The following is a 26,133-nucleotide window of genomic DNA, read 5'->3' on the forward strand; positions in this document are numbered from 1 at the left end:
TCTGACATCATCATGCCTGTTCCTACATCACTGCCCCACCCTCAATGCTATCTGCCCTGCCCCCCCCCATGTTCGGGTTTAGCCAACAGAAAAGGTGGCAACTCTAAGTTGTATGTGTTCAAAACTTTCTGTCCGCTTTAAAACATTGAGAACTGGACATAAATCCCTGCCCCGGCTTCATAACACCACTGACATCATTGTGCCCGCCTCTGATGTCATCATGCCCACCCCAACGTCACTGCCCCACCCCCAATGTTATCTGCTCCTGTTTAGCCACTTGCAAAAGTAGCAAACAATCTTAGTGCTCCCGACTTATCCAGGGGCTAGATCGCTTGCTCTTTGAATGTACTTGTCCTTTAATGCCTGTTTAAGCAGGGCCCATATGTGCAGTGGATTGTTGTTAAGTGAAGGAGCCCAAATGGCTTAAACACCCTCGTGTAAGTCAGTAGTACTTGTAGTTATCCAGTTAAGAAACCATATAGTTAAGTATTTTGTCTGCTGCTGCTACTACGCCAGTGATCCAACACAGCGGCTTTACATTTCATTTTTGGCCCACTAGCCACAACATTGACGTGTCAGTGAAATTATGAGTCATCTCATATCGTATCAACATCATTTTATATTTATTCAAAACTTGGGTCTGGAAGATAATGGCGCGGGGTGGGTGACAGGGACTCCTGTCTGTGTTCAATATTGTGTCACTACGGCTTGAAGTTCAAACGGCAACTTTCCCACGATCGCTGAGCTAAATTCCCAGCATTCTCCGGCTGTGGAGGCGATATGGAAGTTGTGCAGTGGATACCTGCGGCATACACGCCTAGAGCCGTCTGAGGCACAGCGAGGCCAAGTTTGACCCGTGCGTCAGCCTGTTCCTGAGCGGGGAAGGAAGGTTTGTGGAATGCGCAGACACTCACGGTTAGTTCTGTTTGTCCGCTCAGGAAGAGAGGGCGGGGTCGAGCTGTGGGAGGTGCTCGCGATGTGAGTGAGCGTGGGGATGGCACGGGCACAGATTGGGCAATGGATGGAGTAGTAAGTGCAGGTCATCTGAGTTTGTACAGGATTATGACGTTACACCGATGTATCCTTACCTATGTTCATCTTGCATTGTTTAAACGTTCAGCAACTTCATGCTTATTAGTGCTCATTCATTTACACTGGCGTGGGCATGTGCTGAGTTCCTCCAAGTACCTAAACTGGCACATTTACCATCATTTTGCTGTGTGACGTGTGACATGTGACGTGTGTGTGTCCTGTGGCCAATGACATCAGTGCATATTGCAGTAAGTGGTTCTCTGGCTGTTAGTATGGACATGTTGGATGTTTGACACAATGAGGCAGCAGCTAAATCAGGATTAGTGCTATAATATCATCTATTAAAACCACACAATCCACATCTTTTGTGACTAAAGATAATAGTACAGGTAATGATCAGCTTCTTTGTCACGGTTGCCCCCATTATGGGCAGAGTCAGGCTGTTCTGAAGTTTGACTCTTGGGCCAGTGATTGCATTGGTAATATTAGCCACCACCTTTGGACCAAGGAATTCCATGACTGATGGCATTTTCTGCACAAGACTTGATTTGATGGGGATTCTTTGGTTCCCATACACAAGCCAGTGGAAAGTCGATGTGGTCAAGAATGGGCAGTTTAATAGCAATATAGGCCCATGTATGGCCATTTGATTAATAATCCATATTCATGCAGATTGATTTGGTTTTGGCATCTATGTTATTTTTTAAACAGCAAATTATTATAGTGAATTTGTGCACATTATAAAGTTAACTAATTTTTGTTGATTTTATATGATTTTACATGTGCTTTATAAAGTTATTCCATAGATTCTTTATGAACAGAAAACAGGACATTCCGTTTCTTTTTCAGGAGTAGGACCAAAACATTTACTGGTACGATGGGATGGTTATTTTGGTTGTCTTTCCCTTAGACTTCCAGTCCTGATCAAATGTGGCAGTTCAACGTGGTGTCTTACTGCTTGAAATGAATATACATTTTATAAATTATCATTAAGTATAGAAGTACCATGTAGTGTTAGAACAGAATCAGTTGACTTGGGACCAATATAACAAGCCACATTGAGATGGCTGAATGTTTCAGGCGATTTGTGTGTGTCACAGGAGAGATCCAACCTCCTAGGTACAAATATGGCAGGAGATACCTTATGTGGTGCCTTGTGAAAATAATTAACTTGCGAATAGCCTAAGCACCTTGTCCTAGAGAGAGACATAGTTTAAATCTGTCCAACCATATTCAGTGCTAAAATGCACTGGGAAGTGAATAAATTAAGTCAGCTATAACAAAAGTGTTCTTATGTTTTAGCATGTCGGGTGGTAGGTGTTGCAATTAATGTCAGGGTAGTATGTGCAAGGATATATTTGAACGCTGGCCAGATTTTACAGAGACATGCATAATGACAGTCTAGTATTCTAAAGCATGTAGTGTCAGAAATCAGAGACAAAACACATCTGCTAGTACATATGTGTACAAGCAGAAATGGAGACAGCTTTGGTAGCCACTCGTGTTTTATTTATTTGCTGATTTATTTTTCCCATGGAAAGTACCTAAACTATAGTTATAATATATAATATATTTGACTAATTTGCTGCATGCATTATTTGGCAGGTACTTTGAGATAATTTGGAGAACCGGGCACAAAGGCTATTAAAAAAAATAATAATAAAAGATTGGATTGTTTTGCCATCAGTAGGGGTTTGTGGTAGCTTAATTACAAGGTACCGTCTTATTAAAAAAAAGCAAATAAATGACAAATTAAAGTGATACTGATACATCAAAGAGGGGCTGCATGATAAATATTTACATCCAAATGGATCTTCTTTCCGATTGTTTCAGTGACGCTGGGCTGGGGGCGACGTGATCCTTCCATAGGCTAATTACAAATGAAAACAGGACTTTTTAATATATAAACAGCTTCCCCCAGCCCAGCTTGACTGAAACAACCACAAAAGATCCATTAACAGTGTCGGAGGGTCGGCTCCATGAAGGATTGCAGGGCTGGGGAGGGGGGCTTTCGGATGTAAATATTTAGCATGCAGCACCTCTCTGATACACGTTCCTATGATTTTTATAGGAATGTGCCAGTATCGCTTTAAGAATTGTTTAGATAGGAGCCCATTTAAAGTTCCATTACTCCAGGAATGTAGATAGGAGCCCATTTAAAGTTCCATTACATCAGGATGTATTTCTTGTATGACCCATTTATTTTAGTGCTTTTTATTTGAACAATCAAACAAGGGACACAGGTACAATATGTTATTGTCTATAACTGGGCACATTTGTGTTATATTTTATTAGCAACTCTTTCAGTTTCTAGTGTTGCTTTTGTTTTATTTGTAATGAAAATGTTCTGTCATGCCCTGCTTTATTGCTGTAATGTTTTCAAATGATCATTCTATCGTGGTTGTTATGAAGTTAATTCTGGTACAGTTTTTTTTTTTTTTTGGAGCTAAAAGCAAATGACATGGTATATACTGGACAGTATCAATCATTATTATTATCCCGTAGAAAGTAAGAATTATCCTCTATAGAAGCAGAATAATGCATTTTGCTGCTGATAATGACAGAGAAAAGCTCTCGGTACAGTGAAAGGAAGGCTACTGTGACAGCAGCCAATGAGACGGTGGATTACAAAAGACCAATCAAGCCTTTGTTGTGTGAACAAACCAATGGAATGTGCCTTTGTATAAGCCTTTATGAGAGCTGTTGGTGTTACGAGGCAGAGTAAACAGCTAGAGCCCATTAGTGGGTGTAGCATTTTCTTTGTCATTTCCAAGCCTTCCCGTCCCTGTACCTCTGTGATGCAGGCACGGATCCAGCTCCCACCATCAGGCAGCAGCTGCAAGCAGAGGTGGATAAAACAAAGACGGCTGCAGCAGCAGTAGTTTATTGAACAAAAGCCAGAACACTGGCAACGCTTCTGTGGACTGTAGTGAGTTTCTGCGCTTGTAAACTTGAGCTATTGTATTTGTCATCAATAAAACCTGCTGTTATAGCTATCTAATGGATGCAGGTCTCGTGGTATGGTAGTTATCATGTGCACCATTATTCCTTGGCTTAATAAATGCATCTGTGGTTTAACCTTTGAAGTTCCAGAGTCACATTTTTCTCTGAAAAGCTTAAGAGAACACAGAGAGAATTTATTTCATCATTATTCAGAATTCATTATTATAAGTGCTTTTATGTGCATGAATAACATGCCTTTGTTTTATTTCTATGTTTCTGGAAATTAGTCAAATGAGTCAAATAATTCATGAGCACGTGCATATTATATATTACAAACAATTTGTTCATAGCACAAAAACATTTTACTTGAATCGAATTCACAAAAAGAAAGCATGTTTCACTATGTCAATTCTAATAGGCCAAAGCATATTCTATTGGCAGAAGAGAAGTTAAATAATTTCATGGTTTTGCAAAACTTATATTAAAGATTGCTTATTTATGGAAAGCTTTATTTATTTTTTCTGTCGTGATTTTTAGCGGATTTCTCTATTAAAGTTGAGGTTTACACAAAGGTCTTTCCCACAAGTCACTATTGCCACTAGTGCTGTTCTCCTCCAATGCAGTCAGTCAGGGCAGTGAAAGCCCTTATCTTCCTTAATTATTAGCCTAGCATTATTCTATTCAAATAAGTGAGAAAGGTGAGAGACATGCTTTGTACTCATGTAGCCTAGACTAATCCTTGCAAAATGGTACCTATCTGTTCATAAAAGTAGAAGGTAAGAAGGTTGTCCACCACTTTCTCCAGGGGAACAGCATTGAAAACCAAAAATAAGTAAATGCATTTTTAACTGTAATAGGTAAAGAAATATGGGATTATTTTTTCAGATATTAAATTTTTTTTATGGATTCTTCTAGCCTTACAGATCAACATAATCGTTTTTGTATTGTCTTTCAGGTTTGCATCTATACGGAATGCTGACATATATAACTGAGTATGAACCATTAAAATGGCACAAGCAGATTCTTTGGAACTTGAACTCCCATTGTTTTCTCTCTCCCCCTTCTTTGCCAAATGTCTAGTAGGAATATTAGCATTTGTGTGCTTCGCTAACAGCTACAATGGGCGTTTTGTGTTTGATGACTCGGAAGCCATCATCAATAATAAGGTAGATGTTAATAATTATGCATTATTTAAGATCTTCATTCCTAGAAAAGTATTTTTTAGGTTAATAAGTACACAAATTTAGATGCATGTAAAATTAAATATGTTTCAACTACAAAAACCAGTTATTTAGCCTAAAATAAGCTGTTTTGAGCAAGGGCCCTCTTTACCTTTATCACTCATCAGTAGTATTTTGTATTTAATCTATCTGTTCAATGTAATTTCATAAATACATGATATGTTGTCATGAATACAAGCTCATCCAAAATAAATGTAATTTAGAAACTAGTACATTTTTGTGTAGTAAGCAGAGTCACTGCCAGTTTTTTACTCATTCACTGAAAAACACCATGAAAATTTTCAAGCAAAAACACATCATATATAATATTAAATGCATGGTGTAAACACTTTCACTTTTCGGCCCCTCATCGCAAACAGCTTTGTTGATTGCTTTCATCATTTAGTAAAATCTAAATTCTGATTGGTTACGCCACTATGGCTTGTGAGATGAGGGCAAATGTTCTGCCATGTTAATGCTTAACCCTAATGGTAATGACCCTAGCCATTTAAAAGGAATGGAAATCACTACAGAATACACTCTCTAGTGACATACACATATTGCTGTAAAATGTGTGTGCACATGTCACTAAAAAAGGCACGGTATAGTCAAATGAAAAAGTTTGGGAACCCGTCTCAGCCTGCATAATAATTTATTCCACTTTCAACAAAAAATATAACAGTGGTATGTCTTTTAATTTCCCAGGAACATCTGAGTACTGGGGTGTTTTCTGAACAAAGATTTTTTAGTGAAGCATTATTCAGTTATATGAATTTAAATCAAATGTGAAAAACTGGCTGAGCAAAAATTTGGGTACCCTTGTCATTTTGCTAATTTGAATGCATGTAACTTTTCAATACTGATTACTGGCAACACCAAATTGGTTGGATTAGCTTGTTAAGCCTTGAACTTCATAGGCAGGTGTGTCCAATCATGAGAAAAGGTATTTAAGGTGGCCAATTGCAAGTTGTGCTTCTGTTTGACTCTCCTCTGAAGAGTGACCGCATGGAATCCTCAAAGCAACTCTCAAAAGATCTGAAAACAAAGATTGTTCAGTATCATGGTTTAGGGGAAGTTACAAAAAGCTTTCTCAGGTTTAAACTGTCAGTTTCAACTGTAAGGAATGTAATCAGGAAATGGAAAGCCACAGGCACAGTTGCTGTAAAACCCAGGTCTGGCAGGCCAAGAAAAATACAGGAGCGCCATATGCAGAGAATTGTGAGAATGGTTACAGACAACCCAAAGATCGCCTCCAAAGACCTGCAAGAACATCTTGCTGCAGATGGTGTATCTGTACATCGTTCTACAGTTCAGCGCAATTTGCACAAAAAACATCTTTATGGCAGGGTGATGACCAAGCCAATTTGGAGAAACCGCACGCATAACAAAACCGGAGCAGAGCTTCCTGGTGCTCGGCGGTAGGGGAATCAGCAACCAACCAATCAAGGTACGTGGAAAGATCACCGGCACACAGGAGTTTGTTCAGCAGGGCAAGCCCTTGCAATTTTAATAATGCAGTTTTATCGTTTCGGGGCACGCCCCTTTGTCATGGCAGGGTGATGAGAAAGAAGCCCTTTCTGCACTCATGCCACAAACGGAGTCACTTGTTGTATGCAAAAGCTCATTTAGACAAGCCACAGTCATTTTGGAACAAAGTGCTTTGGACTGATGAGACAAAATTGTAGTTATTTGGTCATAACAAAAAGCGATTTGCATGGCGGAAGAAGAACACCGCATTCCAAGAAAAACACCTGCTGCCTACTGTCAAATTTGGTGGAGGTTCCATGATGCTGTGGGGCTGTGGGGCTGTGGGGCTAGTTCAGGGACTGGGGCCCTTGTTAAAGTCGAGGGTCGGATGAATTCAACCCAATATCAACAAATTCTTCAGGATAATGTTCAAGCATCACACAAAGTTGAAGTTACGCAGGGGTTGGATATTCCAACAAGACAATGACCCTAAAAAGATAAAGCTCTTAGTTCATGCTCTTTAATTTTTTATGGATGTATTTCTTCTTTTTTTTGTCATTGTATGTGTGTCATTTTTAGGACATCAGAGGAGAGACTCCAGTCGCTGATCTGTGGCTACATGATTTCTGGGGTACAAAACTTAATAGCAATACCAGTCACAAATCCTACAGACCTCTCACAGTGTTCACATTCAGGTGAGATTTTTTTATTAATCTCTGGAATACCTTTATAGCTCATGACAAATAGTATGCTCTTTTTAAGTTGTGGCTTAAGTCTTTATATTTTTATTTCTGAAGTAACATAGTAACATAGTAAGTAAGGTTGAAAAAAGACACACGTCTATCAAGTTCAACCTTTTTTTTTTTTTTTATTATATCTGCCTAACTGCTATTTGATCCAGAGGAAGACAAAAAACTCATCTGAAGCCTCTCCAATTTCCCTCAGAGGGGGAAAAAATTCCTTCCTGACTCCAAAATGGCAATCGAACTAGTCCCTGGATCAACTTGTACTATGAGCTATCTTCTATAACCCTGTATTCCCTCACTTGCTATAAAGCCATCCAACCCCGTCTTAAAGCTATCTAATGTATCAGCCAGTACAACTGATTCAGGGAGAGAATTCCACATCTTCACAGCTCTCACTGTAAAAAACCCCTTCCGAATATTTAGGTGGAACCTCTTTTCTTCTAATCGGAATGGGTGACCTTGTGTCAGCTGGAAAGACCTACTGGTAAATAAAGCATTAGAGAGATTATTATATGATCCCCTTATATATTTATACATATTTATCATATCACCCCTTAAGCGCCTCTTCTCCAGCGTGAACATCCCCAATTTGGCCAGTCTTTCCTCATAGCTAAGATTTTCCATACCTTTTACCAGCTTAGTAGCCCTCCTCTGTACCCTCTCTAATACAATAATGTCCTGTTTGAGTGATGGAGACTAAAATTGTACGGCAATTGTAATGAAAGGCTATTCTCTGTTAGCCAGTGTGATGAACCGTAATACCTGATCACAGTTTAGGACTTTTTTCTGCAAGCCATCACTCCTTACACCAAGTTTACCTATGGGTAAGGTCACACTGGGAGATTCGGGGAGATTTAGTTATTTCCCCCTGTCTTTCGCCTGCTAGAATGAAAAATTGCCTGTGACATGGCACTCGCGGCACTTCGTTTTCCGAAGTTGCCTCATGAGGAAACTTCGGGTGACTTCGAAAAACGAATCGCCGCGAATGCCATGCCGCAGGCGATTTTTCATTCTAGCAGGCGGAAGAAAGGGGGAAGCAGTTCGGGGAGATTAGTCGCCCCAAATAAATCTCCCCGAATCTCCCAGTGTGACCTTACCCTAATAGTTCTAAATCCTTATTTAAAACAAATATTCATAACGCATTCCCTCTCTTAACAGACAGTTGCCACAAACTGTGAGGATTGACATATCAGCCATATGCCCTAATACATATAATATATAAATTGATACTACCCTTCTCAAATGATTAGAAAATTACATTGCAACACAGGCTCCATGTATCATTGAAAGGAACCCTCTCTTTTCACATGTTTCTAGATCAAATACAAAATATTTGAGCAGATTCCCTGTATCGGCTTCCCTTATGGTCAAAATCAGACCTAGAACAGAATTTGTCAGGAAATTGCAGTGAAGCTGGAACTAGCTTGTTTATCCCTAAATTCAGTGCTTTCAGTATGCAAATAAGGTTTTTCTTTGTGATCGTTTGCTATTTGTGCTAGTTGTGAGTTGAGGTATGTTGTGGTCAATCCACTTAGCTCAGCAGCCCACCCTAAATATCCCTACATAGCAGTAAAGTAAAACAGCTACAGTATCTGTTATAAAAACTATACTTCTGCTCCCAAATATTTATTATGTTACATAACTGTTTGGACTTACAGCACACTCAAAAACTTAGTATCTTTCCTTCTCAGACAAACAAACTTTGCAGTATGATACTGTTCAAGCTCTAATTCCCTCTTTTAGTTGAATCATCTTTACTTCTCTCCCAGATGATCTATTCTATACAGATTGAGAAACAGTGGCACCGACCAGGTGAAGCTTCTGGGAACCTTTTTATGTCAATTTGTTAGTTTCAGTTTACAGAGAGGGAACTAACTTGTTATCCAGTGTTTGATTTCCTGGCACACTGTGCTGTTTCTTCATCTATAGCTGTAAGTGCTTCATATAATGCTTGCACAGTGTAATTGTGCATGATATTGCGTGATGCGCATGGTTGTTTCTTTTCTGCCCTTTTCTTGTTCTTCTCTTTAAAAGATTACAGTGTATGAAGTTAAAACAAAAGCTGAGGCTAGCTCTCTGGTCAAAAAAGAAATAGCAAAGTGCTCCCAGTGCCACTGGTCTGCTGAAAAATCTGAAACCTTAAAAAATCTTTTGTAAAAGGTCTGTCTATGGACTTGAGGAGCTTTTAGCAACTGTGTGTTGTTTGCATGTTGTGGTTATTTTAAATATGTGGTCTTTGTGTCTTTTTTTCAGAATTAATTACAATATAGCGGGAGGATTGCACCCAGTGGGATTTCATGTCGTCAATATTGTTTTGCATTGTTTAGTCTCTGTCCTGATGCTTGATGTTTTCTCATTGCTATTTGGGGGAATGTCATGCAATCATAAAGGCAAAAAGATAACCTGCACCCCAAAAGCATCACTTCTAGCTGCTTTGCTCTTTGCTGTGCACCCAGTACATACTGAATGTGTAAGTAATCTCCATTGTTTCAGTTTTGAATTGCATGACTTTCTAGTGCTGGTAATTTATTATTATAGGTATGGGTTCCATTATCCAGAAGGCTGCAGGTTACAGAAAGGCCGGCTTAATAGGCTCCATTTTATCCAAATAATCCAAATTTTTAAAAATGATTTCCTTCTTCTCTGTAATAATAAAACAGCACCTTATACTTGATCCAAACTAAGCTATAATTAATCCTTATTAAAGGCAAAGCCAGCCTATTGGGTTTACATGATTTTTTGTAAACTATGGAGATCCAAATAATGGAAAGATCCGTTATCTGGAAAACCCCAGGTCCCAAGCATTTTGGATAACAGGTCCCATACCTGTATTATATTACTGAATTGTCTTTAAAATAGCATTTTTAAAAAAAAAATAGGTTGATCACTGTTTATTCTTATTATAAAAGAATACTTTGGTTTAGGTTTTTAGCTTGTGATGTTCAAACTTTGAATTTAATCAGTTATCTGGTTGCTAGGGTCCTACATTTATAAGCAGCATGGCAGGTTTTGAAAGTGAATGAGAAGCTTATTCAAGCTCATACATATTACAACTACAGTAGAGTGGAAGATACCACTGAGGGTTTTTTATAGCCTTATAATTAGCTAAATATGCTTGAACAAATGTTTTAGGGATTCACCGAATCCACTATTTTGGATTCGGACGAACCCCCGAATCCTTCGCAAAAGATTCGGACGATTACCGAACCCTCAAATCGTAATTTGCATATGCAAATTAGGGGTGGGAAGGGGAAAACATTTTTACTTCCTTGTTTTGTGACAAAAAGTCACTCAATTTCCCTCCCTGCCCCTAATTTGCATATGCAAATTCAGATTTGGTTCGGCCGGGCAGAAGGATTTGGCCGAATCCTGGATTCGGTGCATTCCTAAAAAGTTTTATTGCAAAAGGCATTGGATACATAACCTTTGCTCTAATCCATCCTATAGTGAGAGTGTTACTCTGAAACCTACACTGACATTAGAGTTTATGGAAACACGGGGCAAAAAATTTACCCACTTTCTATTCATTCCTATGGAATTTTAAGAAGGGTAGTTATCAAATGGTGACCTCAATTCACCTATTGATAAATCCCATTGGAATGAATAGAAAGCGGCTGAATTTTTCTGCGGTGAGCTCTGTCACATTTTGATAAATCAGCTCTATAATTTGGGCCAGAAGCAAGCAATGGCTGTTTAGAATAAAGAAATACTATATCAAAAATATAATTAGACATCATTATTTTATTCACACAAATCTAAACAGAAAACTAAGAACTATAACATTTTGCTGTGACTCTAAAGTGATATTAACACATTCAAACAAACAATTGGTCTAAAGGCAGGCCACTGTGATATTCATTTTTGTTTCGTGGAAATAATGTAGTCCCCTTGCATTAATGACAATTTATTATTATGTATTTAACACAAAGATATTTGCCAGGTTTTTTACTTGTTTATTCATTAAAATTAGATCCTGTATCTATTGGCATGAGTCCCTGGCCTAGTGGAGCCTGACAATTTTAGTTTGTTCTTTTCATCTTCCATAAGAATTCATTGCTTTTAGACAGGTTGGTGACTATCAACTTAATCTCCTTCCTCCTCTAATGTAATAATCCCCATAAGGGAAGTCAATAGGGGGCCCAGATTGTGGGTTCTGCCAATAGTATCTGCTAATGGGAAAAGCAAGCATGGCATTTGTAGGAATAACCATTTTTTTTTTTTTTTTTTGCGCGCATAGTTGATACAGAGAAATAATTTAAAACTATGTCACCATAGTGATACTCCTGCAGGAATTCAGTCACTTGTGGCATAAATGAAGTCTCAGTATGACAGCTGCTCAGTGGGGTTAAGAATAACAATGCTTTGAGAGAGGTATCTTAATAACTTTTGAAGTGGTTACAAAATATATATGAAACAAATTAATAATAGAAACATAGCATGACTATTTATATTACTTTTTATATGTGGCGGGTTAATGATGTGCTGTTTATTTTAAGGTTGCAGGGATTGTTGGTAGAGCAGATTTACTGTGCGCATTGTGTGTTGTACTTTCATTTCTTGGATACTGCAGAGCTCTTCCTGGAAGTAAGTATATCCGTTAATCATGTTTCCTTCTACTATTCGAACTTTATTTGAAACATCATTTCTTTGTATAAATGAATTTTAACATGTGATCTACATTATACAAACAGAAAAAAACTAGTATTTTAATGCTAATGTATTCTGGAGAAAAAGCTAAGTGGTACAGGTATGGGACCTGTTATCCAGAATGCCTGGGACCTGGGGTTTTCCGGATAACGGGTCTTTCTGTAATTTGAATCGTCATACCTTAAGGGGGCAGATTTTTTTATGGTCATAACGGTCAAATTTGACTAGGGAGTTATTCAAATTCTATTCGAGTTTTTTTAAAAATTCGATTTTTGAGATTTATCATACTCTGGCACTCAAATTCAACTATTCACCACCTAAAACCTGCCAAATTGCTATTTAATGGGAGAGGTCCAGGGATCAATCTGGAGTTGTTTTACTGACATTCGATTTTTTTTTTTTTTTGGAGAAAAAACTTGAATCGAGTTCGATTTGAGTTTTCAGGTCTATTTTTGTGTACTTCGACTAGTGAATAGTCTAAATTCGATTTGAATTTGGAAAAAATTCAAATATCGAAATTTATCATTTACTGTCTTTTTAAAACTTCGCCTTTGACCATTTGCCATCTGAAACCTGCCGTATTGCTGTTTTAGCCTATGGGGGACCTCCTAGAACTCTACATCCAATTGGTGGACTTTGAAAAAAAAAAAAAAAGTCTTTTTTTTTTTAAATACTTCGAATTGATTCAAACGATCGAATACAGCCTATTCACCCACAAAAAAAAAACCTAAGATTTTTTTAAAATAAATTTCGGTTGGTCTTTTTTTATTCGAATTTTGAAGTTCTTTTTAGTTAGGGGCAGATTTATCAAAGGTCGAACTGAAAATTCAGATTAAAAAAATTTGAATTTCAAGCTAATTTTTGTGTAATTCGACTAGGAAATAGTCCTAATTCGATTTGAATTTGAAAAAAATTTGAAAATTGAAATGTATTTATGTACTGTAAAAATTGAGTTCAACCATTCGCCATCTAAAATCTGCCAAATTGCTGTTTTAGCCTATGGGGGATCTCCTAGAACCTATTTTGAGTCAATTGGTGGACTTTGAAAAGACAAAGGGTTTTTTTTTTGGAAAAACTTTGAATCGAAATTCGACCCTTGATAAATCTGCCCCTAAATAAACCCAATAGGTTGATTTTGCTTCCAATAAGGATTAATTATATCTTAGTTTGAATCAAGAACAAGCTACAGAGAAAAAGGAAATCATTTTTGGATTATTTGATTATAATTGAGCCTATAGGAGACGGCCTTTCTGTAATTCGGAGATTTCTGGATGGGATAACGGATCCCATACCTGTATACACCATGGCATCTCCCATATATAAAATGCAAATAAGCATGAGAGTTTAAGCCTTCATACATCAGTGAGAAAAGAAAAAACTAAATCACTCTGTTGAAGTGGGTATATTTACCATTAATCAATATAGTTATGGATCTACTGAACATCAGGAATCCACTTGACATTTTATTCTGTGTTCTAGTTCCCTTCATGTGGTAGCCGAGACTTAAATATCAAGTAGCCCCTCTTGACACTAATATTTAAGAATACTTTAAATGCATAACAGGAAAAAACTTGTGCAAACAAATGTGATTGTGTTCTATTACGACCTTTCATATTTGGAAATGAAATTCCTGCTGTGAGATACAAAGATAAAAGTCGGTGGACACAAATAATAAAAGCACTAAAAGCATTTTTAAGTATATGCAGTATTTTTGGATAGAATGCAAATGTAAAGAAAACGGGTCATTTTGCCTTTGAAGTAGCATTGGGTTCCAGTTTAAGTTCATAAACCATTTTATTTTTCAGAAACTTTGGCAGAATGTGATTATGGTAAATAGTATTGAGCACATTTTTAAGGAATGCAGCCACTACTAAATCTATATACTTGTTCATTTGTGCATGAAGCATTGTTTATTATTAGTATTAGTGGTAGTATTGGTATTATGGTGCATGGGGGCACCTTATCTACCTTTAACCCTCAATGGTTTCCCTTGTGTTTTACATGTGGATTAGTGTGGGGGATAATGATTAACTCTTATTTGAATAACATTGTTGAAAAGTTTTATTCAGTGTCTGTGGTGAAGCGTTTCGTTTGCAATTACATCTCCTTCAATCTTTTCAGGAAAGAAACCATTGTGGACGATTTTAAAAATATACAAATTGATAATCTACCACCTATATTGTTATCATCCTTATCTATTAAAGGGAGGCAACATTATTGCAGGGAGCAGGCTGTGGCATCCATATCACTGTTACTCATGCATGTGTGTGTATATATATATATATAGAGTGCAAGAGAATAATAAACAAAAAAATACCACAAGCAAGAAAGCTGCTTAAATACAAAAGTGTTTTTGCAGCATTTCTGTGTATGTACCGTATATATAAGTGTCCGGGGACCTGGGTTTTTCCAGATAAGGGGTCTTTTTGTAATATCGATTACTATTTGTCTGCTAAAAAATTATTTAAACATTACATAAACGATATACAATAGGATTGTTATCCTTCCAATAAGGATTAATTATAGCTTAGTTGGGATCAAGTACAAGGTACTGTTTTATTTTTAAAGAAAAAAAGGAAATACGTTTTACAATTTGGAATTATTTTATTATAATCGAGTCTATGGGAGATTAACTTCTTGTAGTTCGGAACTTTCTGGATAACAGGTTTCCGAATAACAGATGCCATAACTGTATGTGTGTGTGTATATAGTGGATAATGTACCCCCTACTGTAATTTATAAAGATATTATGTCTCCGAGGAGTTATGTGACCATATAAAAGCACAATGCCGAAGGTCACATAAATCCAAGGTGACTTCTAATATCTTTATAAATTTCAGTAGGGGGTACATTATGCATTATAATCTACATTTTGTGTGAAATGTCCGGTCAGAGGGGTCGGCGTCCAATTCGCCGGCCGGGGACCCCCTGTTATAAACGTTGCGTTCTGACGTCAGAATGTGCCGTTTATAAGGATATAATTTACAGTCTGGTCCCATAGGGAAATGACCAGACTGTAGAATATATATATATATATGAATACATATATCTATATATTTTATATATATATATATATATATATATATATATATACACACACACACACACGCAGACTTAATAAAAAATAGAATATCTTCATACAAATTTTAGGGTTTCAAAAACTTGAATCGAATTTGAATCAAATTCAAATCGAAATTGACTAAACTAAAAAAAAAAATCTCCGAAAAAAACTTGAATATCTGGAAGGCTACTAACATGTCTAAATTGGTCCCTGGACCTTTCCCACTGACTTATACATGAACCGGGCAGGTTTTAGGTGACGGATAGTCGAATTCGAGTTTTTAAAGGGCCAGAGTGTTATAAATCTTGAAATTCGAATTAAAACTCAAATCAAGTTTGGATAATTCACAATTCGAATTTGAGAGTTTTGACCATAAAAAAATTAGAAAATTAGAATTTTTCAGTTCGACCCTCAAAGGAAAACTTTACCCCCAAAATGAATATTTAAGCAACAGCTTATATCATATTACGTGGCATATTAAAGAATCTTACCAAACTGGAATATATATTTAAGTAAATCTTGCCCTTTTACATCTCTTGCCTTGAACCACCATTTATTTCATGATGGTCTATGTGCTGCCTCAGAGATCACCTGACCAGAAATAATGCAATTCTAATTTAACAGGAAGAAGTGTGGAAGCAAAAGACAGAACTCTGTCTTTTAATTGGCTCATGGGACATAACATTTGTGGTTTGTTTGTGAGCGCCGTGAATCCTACGATCTCGGGTGGCCCTTGTTTTTTAAAATGGCAATTTTCTATTTATGATTACCCAATGGCATATACCACTAAAAAAGTATATTATTATGAAAAGGGTTTATTAACATGAAGCAGGGTTTTACACGTGAGCTGTTTTATGCAATATCTTTTTATAGAGACCTACATTGTTTGGGGGGGGGGTATAGTATAGTATATAATTCTAAAATCTAAATATTTAGATGATTAACAAATTCTGTTTGTTTACAGATAATACAGGCCATTCTTCTGTGTTTTGGGTGCTCTTTAGTATTCTTCTGGCTGCAGTTGGCATGTTGTGCAAAGAACAAGGTATTACTGTTTTGGTAAGTAAAAGTAAAGTAAAAAATATGTTGCGTAAATAGAACAGGGGTTTAATTTAAGGACTATGCAAGTTAAATTAGCCCAAAGATTAGCTCATTTGGCACAGTCTCAGACCATCTGTAGCTAATCTTAAACTGGCCATAGATGTTGAGATTTTTAAAAGATCCGATCATCATCGTGAGACCACAGTTATCTCGGAACGATCGTAAGAATTGTCCATCAACTAAAATTGATGCCAGGAAAACAAAGGGGAGCTGCCTGCTTGGCCCTGCAAACATAGATAGATTGCACTGGGGCCGACAAAGATTTTTTAACCTGGCCGATCAATTTCCTGACAGATGTCGGCCGAAAAATCGCAAGATGTTCGAATCCCACTAACCGCACGATAATTTCGAAGGATTGGTCAGACTTCGCTAAAATCGGTCGTTCGGCAAGAGAAATCTTTGCGTCTATGGGGACCTTAATACTTTGTCCTCCAAGATAAAGATTGGATCACAATGTATAGACCTATTTAGAACCTGTGGTAGAGGAACACAGCCTGATGCAATTTTCACCCACTGGGATTTTAAAGTCCGTATAATAAATATCTGTCTATCACCTGCAAAAGAGCTATGGATCATTGTACATTCCTTGTCCTCATTTCATACTAGTAATTCATTATTTTGCAAGTGCATACATTTGCAAAATAAAGTGGGTTTCGCAAGTTTTATGATGCTAAAATTTCTCAGAAAACATACCTACATCCAGGTAACCCCTCATATTGTGATTGTAAAGGGCTTTATCCCATGTGCTGTTTTTACACTGCATTATAACACAATTCCATTGTGATGTAAAACCCCAAATAAGCATAAGAATAAACTGTAGAAAACTCTGTATACTGTAACATACACATTCAAAATGCTATCTGCCAAAAATGCCAGAAGGTGCATATTCATGTGTGGTAGCTGGTATGCCAAGACCAATCAAACTCTATCATGCCAAAATGTTCCAGAATCCCTGGGATGCCACTATTTAATGCCCTTTGTTCAGTTGTGCATATTTAGTGTCACCATTTTTATTGTTTGTTATTATTTAAGTCATTACCAATCTAAGTAGACACTGCTCAATTATAAATTGCTTCAGTTTATTTTGCACATTGCTGCAATGTACGCGATATGATGTTGAATTGACGAAAAGAATAATCTGGGATATTCTTTTTACTTGCTTAGGTTATTGGACAACAATTTCCATTAGCTTTTAGTACCTGCTGATTGATTGATTCTATGTGTTTTACATAGTTTAGCAGTAACTGGAAAGTGACAGTTATCACACCCCCCCCCCCTCATACTGTTTACAAAATGTTGTACTTTTTAACATGCAAAGCTTGTTTTTCTTCAGTTACAATAGTTAATATGTCTTCGTCATTTAAAAACAAGATGAATAATTTAGAGGGGATAAAAGTATGTTACGCTTACATTTAACTATGCAATTATTACAGCTCCCAAGAATAATTTTTATTAAAAGTAACCTTAGCTGCCCCTTTTCTTTAAAACGTGTTTGATTAGTGTGAAATTTAAATATTTTACAATCTTCCTTGCAAGCTCTTGAGATGAAAGAACAACAAAAAGACTATTGTCTTTCCTAGGGCTTGAATGCAGTATTTGATGTCTTTGTAATCTACAAGTTAAACATTCTGGAATGTGTCCAGAAGGTACTGCGCAGGGACAAAACATCAGAGGTGAGTGTATTAAATTTCCCATTCTCAATTCAGTGCACATTGCCTAGCTCTTCAGTTACAGCACAGTGTGATGTCATGTCTGTCTCTGAGCGCCATACTTGAAAGAAGCTGCATTTTTTTTTGCTCACCTCCTCCTCTGCCGTGTGATTTTGATGTTCCAGTCGAAAGTCATATTGAAACAATTATTATTCATCCTTTTGAATGTGGAAGGTAGTATGCACCCTATCTACAAGATGTGGTAATGAGAATTCATGAAAGATCTTAGGGAAGTAGGAGTTAAAATCGGGCAAAATAACACATTTGATACAAATATACACATGCACACTCTGAGGAGCCTTCCCATTTTAACAGTATATTGGTATAAAAAAGAATGGAAGTGTTTACACTGTCAGTGTTGATTAGCTTAGATGCTGTTGAACTATTGCTTCTATCATGCCTGGCATGCCTTGTTTACCTTCCCTTTATTGTACCCTAGATCATTTAGACAGGTCCCCCTTGGCAGATTATATGGGTAGAACCTCTAATAAGTTTACAATTTAATACTACCATAACTGACCTTTAGGCTGGGTTTCAAGGACTATCTAGGAGAAAAAGATTTATTCTTCTCAAAACTTGCCTAAAACCGGCAGGTTCTCCCCAGCCACTGCTGTTGGTCCCAAATCTTAGGGACCCCCCAAGATTATACTTTGTGCTCTAAATCTGCCTAAGAAGCTAGTGCTATCGACTAGAGTGAAATGCTGGTAATTTAATGCTGAGAATCCAACAGCCAGGGAACACAAAAGTTGCTTACCCTTTAGCACAATGTTTTTTTGCACCACAGATCAGTTTCAAGCAAGACAGTTTTTACAAAATTCGGAGGGGGGGGGTTTGGTGGGGTGTGTGGGTGCATTTCAGGCTTAACAAAAAACTGTCCAAACCGTATTTTGGTCCTTATCACGATCAGTAGAAAGCTTCCTGGGCTTGGCACAGCAGTTTTTGCAGCTATTACAGACTGCAGCAGAGACCAGACGTGCCTGTAGCCCGCAAATGGTCTGCAGCCTGGTGGTTGGGGACAATACATGTTGTCTAATATCCAACAGCCTTGATAGTGAGAGGGTCTAAAGTGAGGAGAGCTAGGCTTGAAGGTGAAGAGATAAAAAGTGAGAAGATGTATAGGGAGAAGATGAATTTAGATGAATGATAATTATTTTGATTTTTACTGTTGTAGGAAGGTATTCCACTAGATATTGGAAACGTTGGTGGAATTTGCTTCCAGTCAGGCATAAAATCATTAGTAAGGTTGGTGCCCAGGCATGGCTTTTAATTGGTGTCATAGTTCATCAAGTGTGCAGTTAGTTTGAGCCCTTTTGCTCTCATATAAGCAAAGCCAAACCACAAAAATAAGTTCTCTGCCAAATATTATCTGTTGATCACGGCAGAGAATGAATTTCCAAAGGCAGTGACCTTTAAACTACTTCAGCCGACATTGCAAATGGTGATGCGGATGTTCTCCCATAAAAAAACCCCATGCTCCCAACAAATACTGATCTCATATGTCTTAATAAGGATAGGCGCTTCTTACAGAATGAAATCTTGGGATTGTATCTAAGTTATATGCTTCACACTGCAGAAACATTTTGCCAAATGTGTACACAAAACATAACAGGGTTTCTCTGTTTTCATCTTTCTTGTGTCCAGAACAATACATTTGACAAAAAGGGACTATTTACAAGGATCAGCCTTTTGGCGTCTGGTGGTATATGCATGCTTTACATACGCTGGCATATAATGGGGACTGGACCACCTGCTTTTACCGAAGTAGACAACCCAGCTTCATTTGCAGATAGCCTGCTTGTGAGAGTAAGTTGGACATACTTATTCACCAGAATGTTTATTCATATGCAGAGAATGCATAGAGCTCACTGTACCACTGGAGTGCACTGTATCTCAGCAAAGGAATGGTTTCCTGAGTTTGCATGAAAGATTCCAAGCAGCATACATTTAGATTACCAACTGACCTATCTACAGTATAACTGACTTGCATGTAACAGTAAATTGTATGCTATTTAGCTAATCTTCTATTTATAATCTTCTGTGTATTTATTTTGCACTGAAAGGGCTGCATCACTGTTTACGTATATTTAAAAAGATGAATTGTAGAGCTCTCTTAGCCGATGAATATTACGATGTGGGAAATACTTTTGGACAGTCCATTTCAAACATTTTATAAGAGGCCCACAATTCCATTGCAGACCCATAGAAAAACATGGTTTTGCTTTGGCGCTAAAACTATTTAATATCTATCCAATGTGACTTTAGGTCATTACATTAACCAGCCAATTTAAAAACTCACATTCTGAGAGATTTAAAAAACTCTTCTCATAAATAAATAAATTTAGATGGTGTGTTAATCGGAGCTGCCACATTTTTATGCTTTGTTTAGGCATTTTGTTTAGATCTAGATCTCATGTAGACCTCAACAGAACTGTGCTATATAGATAACTATGCTATCCATATTGCATTGTTCTGTTGAGATCTATGCAAAATGCTGAAACTGTATAAATGTCAGTATGCAAAAAAATATACTCTATGAACATGACATATTATTGCATATTTAATGGGATTTATATCTGATGTTGATTTGTACATAAGGTCAGTTTTTCTGTTAAAGTTTAATGTCAGAAAATGAAATTGGGATTTAGACAGTGACAGCCTTTTTTTATTAAAGTCCGAATGTATCTGATTATTTTCATCAAAAAAGTCCTCCCAAACTAGAAACCACGATTGGACCTTATTTATTATTAAAAAAACACAATTTAATCGGATCAGGGACAAAAACGAAAAAATACGTTTTTTCCTGAATCGGATGTTTTTCCGAAAAGTCCGAAATAGTCAGATAGGGACCTCTCCCAATGACTTATATATATGACCTCGGCAGGTCTGAGATGCCTGATTTTCAGATTCAGACTTTTTCCATCCTTGGGGTTTAATAAATATCGACAAATTTGAGGTTTTTTCCCCACTAAGAATTCAGATTTTATAATAGTTGAATTGTTCGAGTTTTTGGCATTCGAACTTTACTAAATAACACCCTTAGATCATGTTAAAAAAATTAATACACATTGAATTTTATCAGTATAACTGTGTCTTTACAAATCATTTGTTGCAGCTGATATCTGAAATTGCATTTTTTTTCTCATTTAATGGCAGGTAATAAACTATAATTACTACTATTCCTTGAACGGATGGCTGCTGCTGTGCCCCTGGTGGCTGTGCTTTGATTGGTCAATGGGCTGCATACCTCTTATTAACTCTCTTAGTGACTGGAGAGTAATTGCACTAGTAGCTCTTTGGTTCTGTCTGCTTGGCTTAATGTACCAAGCTGTATGCTCAAATAATGCACAAAAGAGAAGGTGAGTTTTGCCTGATGGGTCTTTAATGGGTTCTATGAAAGCTTTTCTCTCTAACTTTTATGCCTTGCCTTTATTATAAAAAAAAAACCACATTTCAAAGCAATTCTAAATAATAGAAATTGCAGTGAGGCAGATTTCCTCTGTGTTTGTGTGCCAATATGCTGTCAGACTCATAGCTCTTATGAGGTAAGTAAATAACTAAGAGAAAACAGTATTACAGATGGAGCAGACTGTATCAAAGCATCTAGTGCTCAAAGCACACCATTTCATTAGAAAACAGCCTCCAACAATTCTTATAGTATTCTTACATGTATGTATATGTCTTTCTATGACTTGCTCCCTACTGTTTGTTTGAATCAATATTCAGGGAAGTATTTAATTGAATGAATAATTCAACAAACATTTGTAAAGAGAATTTCCCTGGGGTTAATTGAGAGTGAGCTATACAAGAGGTGGTACAAAAAAGTATACATGTAGTTGTGTGTTAGATGTCTAAAAGCTGCACCTTAAAAGCAAGTAAGAATGTTTAGGTTTAAAATATGTGATCAGACAGTGCTCTTGCCCTTTTAAATTCACATCTGGTAAAGAAAGCCAAGATTGTTAGAGAATGTCTTGTCTAGTCTTCAAAAATGATAAATCCATGCTGTTAACCCTTTATCTGCACCGAACAACCTGTAATCATTCTTTATCTTTTATCGAGACTCTCCCCTGCAGACCATATAGTTTCTTCAGCTTGAACAAAAAATATCTAATTCTTTCCATATTAGCCTTCATCATTTTTGCACAGATGACATTCACAGATGCTTTTGCTTTACACAGCTAAAGTCTTTTTCTACACTAGAATCTCCTTGTACTTCTTGGCTTCTTATCAGGTCAATATTCTAATCATGTCATTTTTATGGGGATGCTTTAATCAATAGTCACCAGTTTTTTTAAAAATATTTTTTTAAATAGTCTACAAATACTTATTGTCAAACTGATTTTGCACAGCATGTACTCCAAGCTATTCAGGCTTGTATTTTGTCAGTCTGTGATATCAGGCCGTTTGCATTAGTTATCATTCTCCTAGTTGCTGGAATTTGGGTAGTTGCAGGTGTGCTAGGGGAAATGCTGTGTATAGTTTTCTTTTTGTAGAGAACCCAACTTTTCTGTGAGCACTCCATATGCCTTTTACATTTATTGAGAGTCCACAAGGAATGTGGCCATTTCAACCAGTTTAAATTGATGACATCAACTAACCACATAGATTTCACAAGGGTTCATAACACTGAGCATCTATTCTATCTCCAGCTCAGATTTAAATCATCCCTACCCACAAAATGCTAAAGACCTTTCAGATCCTGAAAGCACTAGTCCTAAAATTATTTGTAATGATTTTTTTAATGCTTACACTGATGCTGTCATCAGAGAAAAAAAAAGATATCACAGTAAAAGTGTTTACTTTCCTTGAAAACAGCAGGGCCTATTTATCATAGAGCAGGTGCAATTCTAAATATCTATAGATAAATGTGTCATCCAGCATCACACAGTCACAAAGGGGTTCCCCTATCATGTAAAAGTCGCTTGATTTATCACCGAAGTCCACCCGAATCTCAGTGCCATATGACTGCATTCAGCTGGCAATGCCAATTATAAGCCACATGTTAGATTAGTTGAATAAAGGGCTTAACTTATGTCTAAATTTGTTACCAATTGAGAGTCTTTAGAGGCATTTTCTCTTGGAGCATTAGTTGCTCTTTCAGCATTTCATTTCTAAAGACTGACAAAACATTACCTTATACTTTAGAAAATGATATGGCACAACAATTTTATTAAAAATCCAAAACTGCCAGAATTCCTTTAAGATATATGAATCACTGTAAGCTTTTTTTACCTAGGGTGTCATGCCAGTTACTATAAATCAGCGGGTCTGACTGTCTATATGCAAGAACAACTGTCATTCACAGGAGGGGGTGTGATGCTGACGTGTGGTGAACTAGGCCAGGAGTCTAGCTTCCAATGAGGGAGCCATATGGAACATGCCTGTATAAGACACACATAAACAGTTGGACATATATATTTTTTCCTCTAATTTCTCTTTCCCCTGCTGTGACAGAACAATGTGTGAATGTTACAAACAGACAGAACAGTTTTGTTGGTTAAAATGTCTTCAATCACATTTCAGACTTTACTGTATCGGTGGGTGTTCGTTCATCAGTTTGAAGATTGGCTCCAATATTCCATTACAGGAGATTCTGATTATTTCAGTCACATCCGTTGATCAAAGGCAAAACTAAAATAATTAACTGTAAAGAGCATGTTCTCACACTGGATATTGTATCCACCGGACACAGAGATGACCAGACCAAAGTTTGGTGTGTCCCAACAATTCTCACCAACATGATGTTTGATCTAGTGCAACGAGCATATTATGAACAGAAGTGCTGTTTTCTCATGTGCTGCAGACTAATTTCCTGTTTAAATATGCCCTATTCCGATTAGTATACACTTACATAGTTAAATTAGGTAAAATTAAATCCAGTGTCCATACATACACACACTCAGACTGACCCTTCCATACAGTTGCTTAAACTATATATGTATGTATGTGTGTGTGTATATGTATATTAGGGATGCACCGAATCCACTTTTTTGGATTCGGCCGAACCCCCGAATCCTTCGTGAAAGATTCGGCTGAATACCGAACCATAATTTGCATATGCAAATTAGGGGTGGTAAGGGGGAAACATTTTTTACTTCCTTGTTTTCTGACAAAATTCATGCAATTTCCCTCCCGCCCCTAATTTGCATATGCAAATTAGGATTCGGTTCGGCTGGGCAGAAGGATTCGTTGACCTGTTTCTTTTAATGTTGGAATAAATAAAGAAGATTTTTTATTAAAATCCCAGTGTGCATTCCTACATTCAAACAATTGGCAAGGAATAGCACCGGGGTATGATGGATATCCGCGTGGGAGTGCTTAAACCTAAGGCATTTGTGTGTGTGTGTGTGTGTGTATGTATATATATATATATATATATATATATATATATGTAAAGAAGAAGCAGCACTCGTCAATTGCAAAAAATTGTATTAAAAGATCAGAGCATCACTCAAGGCAACGTTTCGGACAACATATGTGCCCTTTGTCAAGCCAAAAAGGGCACATATGTTGTCCGAAACGTTGCCTTGAGTGATGCTCTGATCTTTTAATACAATTTTTTGCAATTAACGAGTGCTGCATCTTCTTTATAAATTCTACTTGATGTGGGGATGTGACGGCGTCTCCTATTGGAGCGAGCACCGACTAACACAGTAAGTATACTTCTAAGAGTGCTGGGGCACCCATTGTATAATTTTATATATATATCTATATATCTATATATATCTATATATATATATATATATATATATCTATATATATATATATATATATATATATATATATATATACCAATTCTCTTCAGACCAGCACCCTCTTTTTAAAAACTCAATAGTTTATTATTGCATAGTATCAATGCCCTACATTTCGGTCCTCATTAGGACCTTTTTCATCATCCTTGAAAAAGGTCCTAATGAGGAACGAAACGTCGGGCATTGATACTATGCAATATTAAACAATTGAGTTTTTTAAAAGGGAGTGCTGATCTGAAGATAATTGGTGTATACAAAATTACCGTGCACCCCTCCTTTTGCTGAAGCTGTTTGTCTTGGAGTGCGGATACGTTAGGCTGTAAACTATGCAATAAAAACATTTTTATGTAAGTAGTAAGACCTGTGAGTGCGGATCTTCTTGGATTTTTGATATATATATAAATATATATAAATATATATATATATATATATATATATATATATATATATATATATTTATATATATATATTATAATAACTCCAAAGGTGAGCATAAGACTTTTGTTACTAGATACAACACCTCATCTGAGAGAGTAGGACATATGGTGAAAAGTAATTGGTCTATTATTAGAGCGGATAAAGATTTGGCTAAGTTATTTCCTAACCCTCCAATGATGGCGTACATCAGGGGACAAAACCTACGGGACTTGCTGGTGCTAACTGACCCGGTGAAATGTTACCAAAAACAACAGCAGATGTGGCTGAAGTCAGGTAAATCGGGATGTTTCAGATGCACCAGTTGCACTTCCTGTAGGTATATGTCACCTGGGGAGACTTTCCATCATCCCCACACAGGACAAAACATCAAAATTAAGCACCGATCACATGTACTACCACACACGTTGTGTATATGATTACCTGTCCTTGCGGTTTGGGTTATATAATAAGACAGTAAAGCCTGTTGCAAAACATTATCTTGAGATGGGCTACAAGTTGTCTACATTTAGGTACATTGGCATTGATCACGTCCCAGAGCCAAGGAGAGGGGGAGACATCCCAATTGCTGTTACAGCGTGAAACATTGGATTAAGCGTCTTGATACAATGTCTCCTAATTGACTCAATGAACAATGTTTCTTTAACTGTTTTTTAAACACTAGATAGGCTGTGCGAAATACTGGTTGCTCTGTGATATGAAGATCTAACATGTATTCTTTAACCTTGTATCTATTTATTGTCTCTATTTATTAGATTAATTATGATGTAATGTTTGTATTTATTATATAATGATCATATTCATGATATCACAACTTTCGTATTTATGGGGTATTTTGTAGGTGGTTCATTAATACATTTTTCTGGGGGCTAAAAGAGAGGTGTGTCTATGTAGGCGGGTCTGTGACGTGGTTGTTGGTAACACCCAGGGTGGGCTTTTAAATGTGATAGGTTTAATTGATTTTTTTAATCTTGACAAAGGGTCTAGACAGGAGGCTGTGGTACGGTGATCCTCTTTATGGGT

General features: G+C 36.9%; 1 protein-coding gene across 6 annotated transcripts in view; it reads left to right on the forward strand.

Annotated features, from left to right (window-relative positions):
- The first annotated feature begins 318 nt into the window (after positions 1–318).
- Positions 319–26,133, forward strand: part of tmtc4.L (transmembrane and tetratricopeptide repeat containing 4 L homeolog) — a 48,077-nt gene continuing 22,262 nt past the window's right edge. Inside the window, exons 1-9 of one of the 6 annotated variants that reach the window (XM_018247225.2) lie at positions 319–437; positions 4,931–5,141; positions 7,242–7,357; positions 9,662–9,878; positions 11,905–11,992; positions 16,081–16,175; positions 17,798–17,890; positions 19,568–19,729; positions 21,080–21,282. In XM_018247225.2, coding sequence (XP_018102714.1) covers positions 4,983–5,141; positions 7,242–7,357; positions 9,662–9,878; positions 11,905–11,992; positions 16,081–16,175; positions 17,798–17,890; positions 19,568–19,729; positions 21,080–21,282 — 1,133 coding nt within the window. In that variant the 5' untranslated portion in view covers positions 319–437; positions 4,931–4,982. The other 5 variants (XM_018247221.2, XM_018247220.2, XM_018247224.2 and 2 more) reach the window with 5 other exon arrangements.

This window comes from Xenopus laevis, chromosome 2L (assembly GCF_017654675.1).
Source record: "Xenopus laevis strain J_2021 chromosome 2L, Xenopus_laevis_v10.1, whole genome shotgun sequence".
Lineage (NCBI taxonomy): Eukaryota > Metazoa > Chordata > Amphibia > Anura > Pipidae > Xenopus > Xenopus laevis.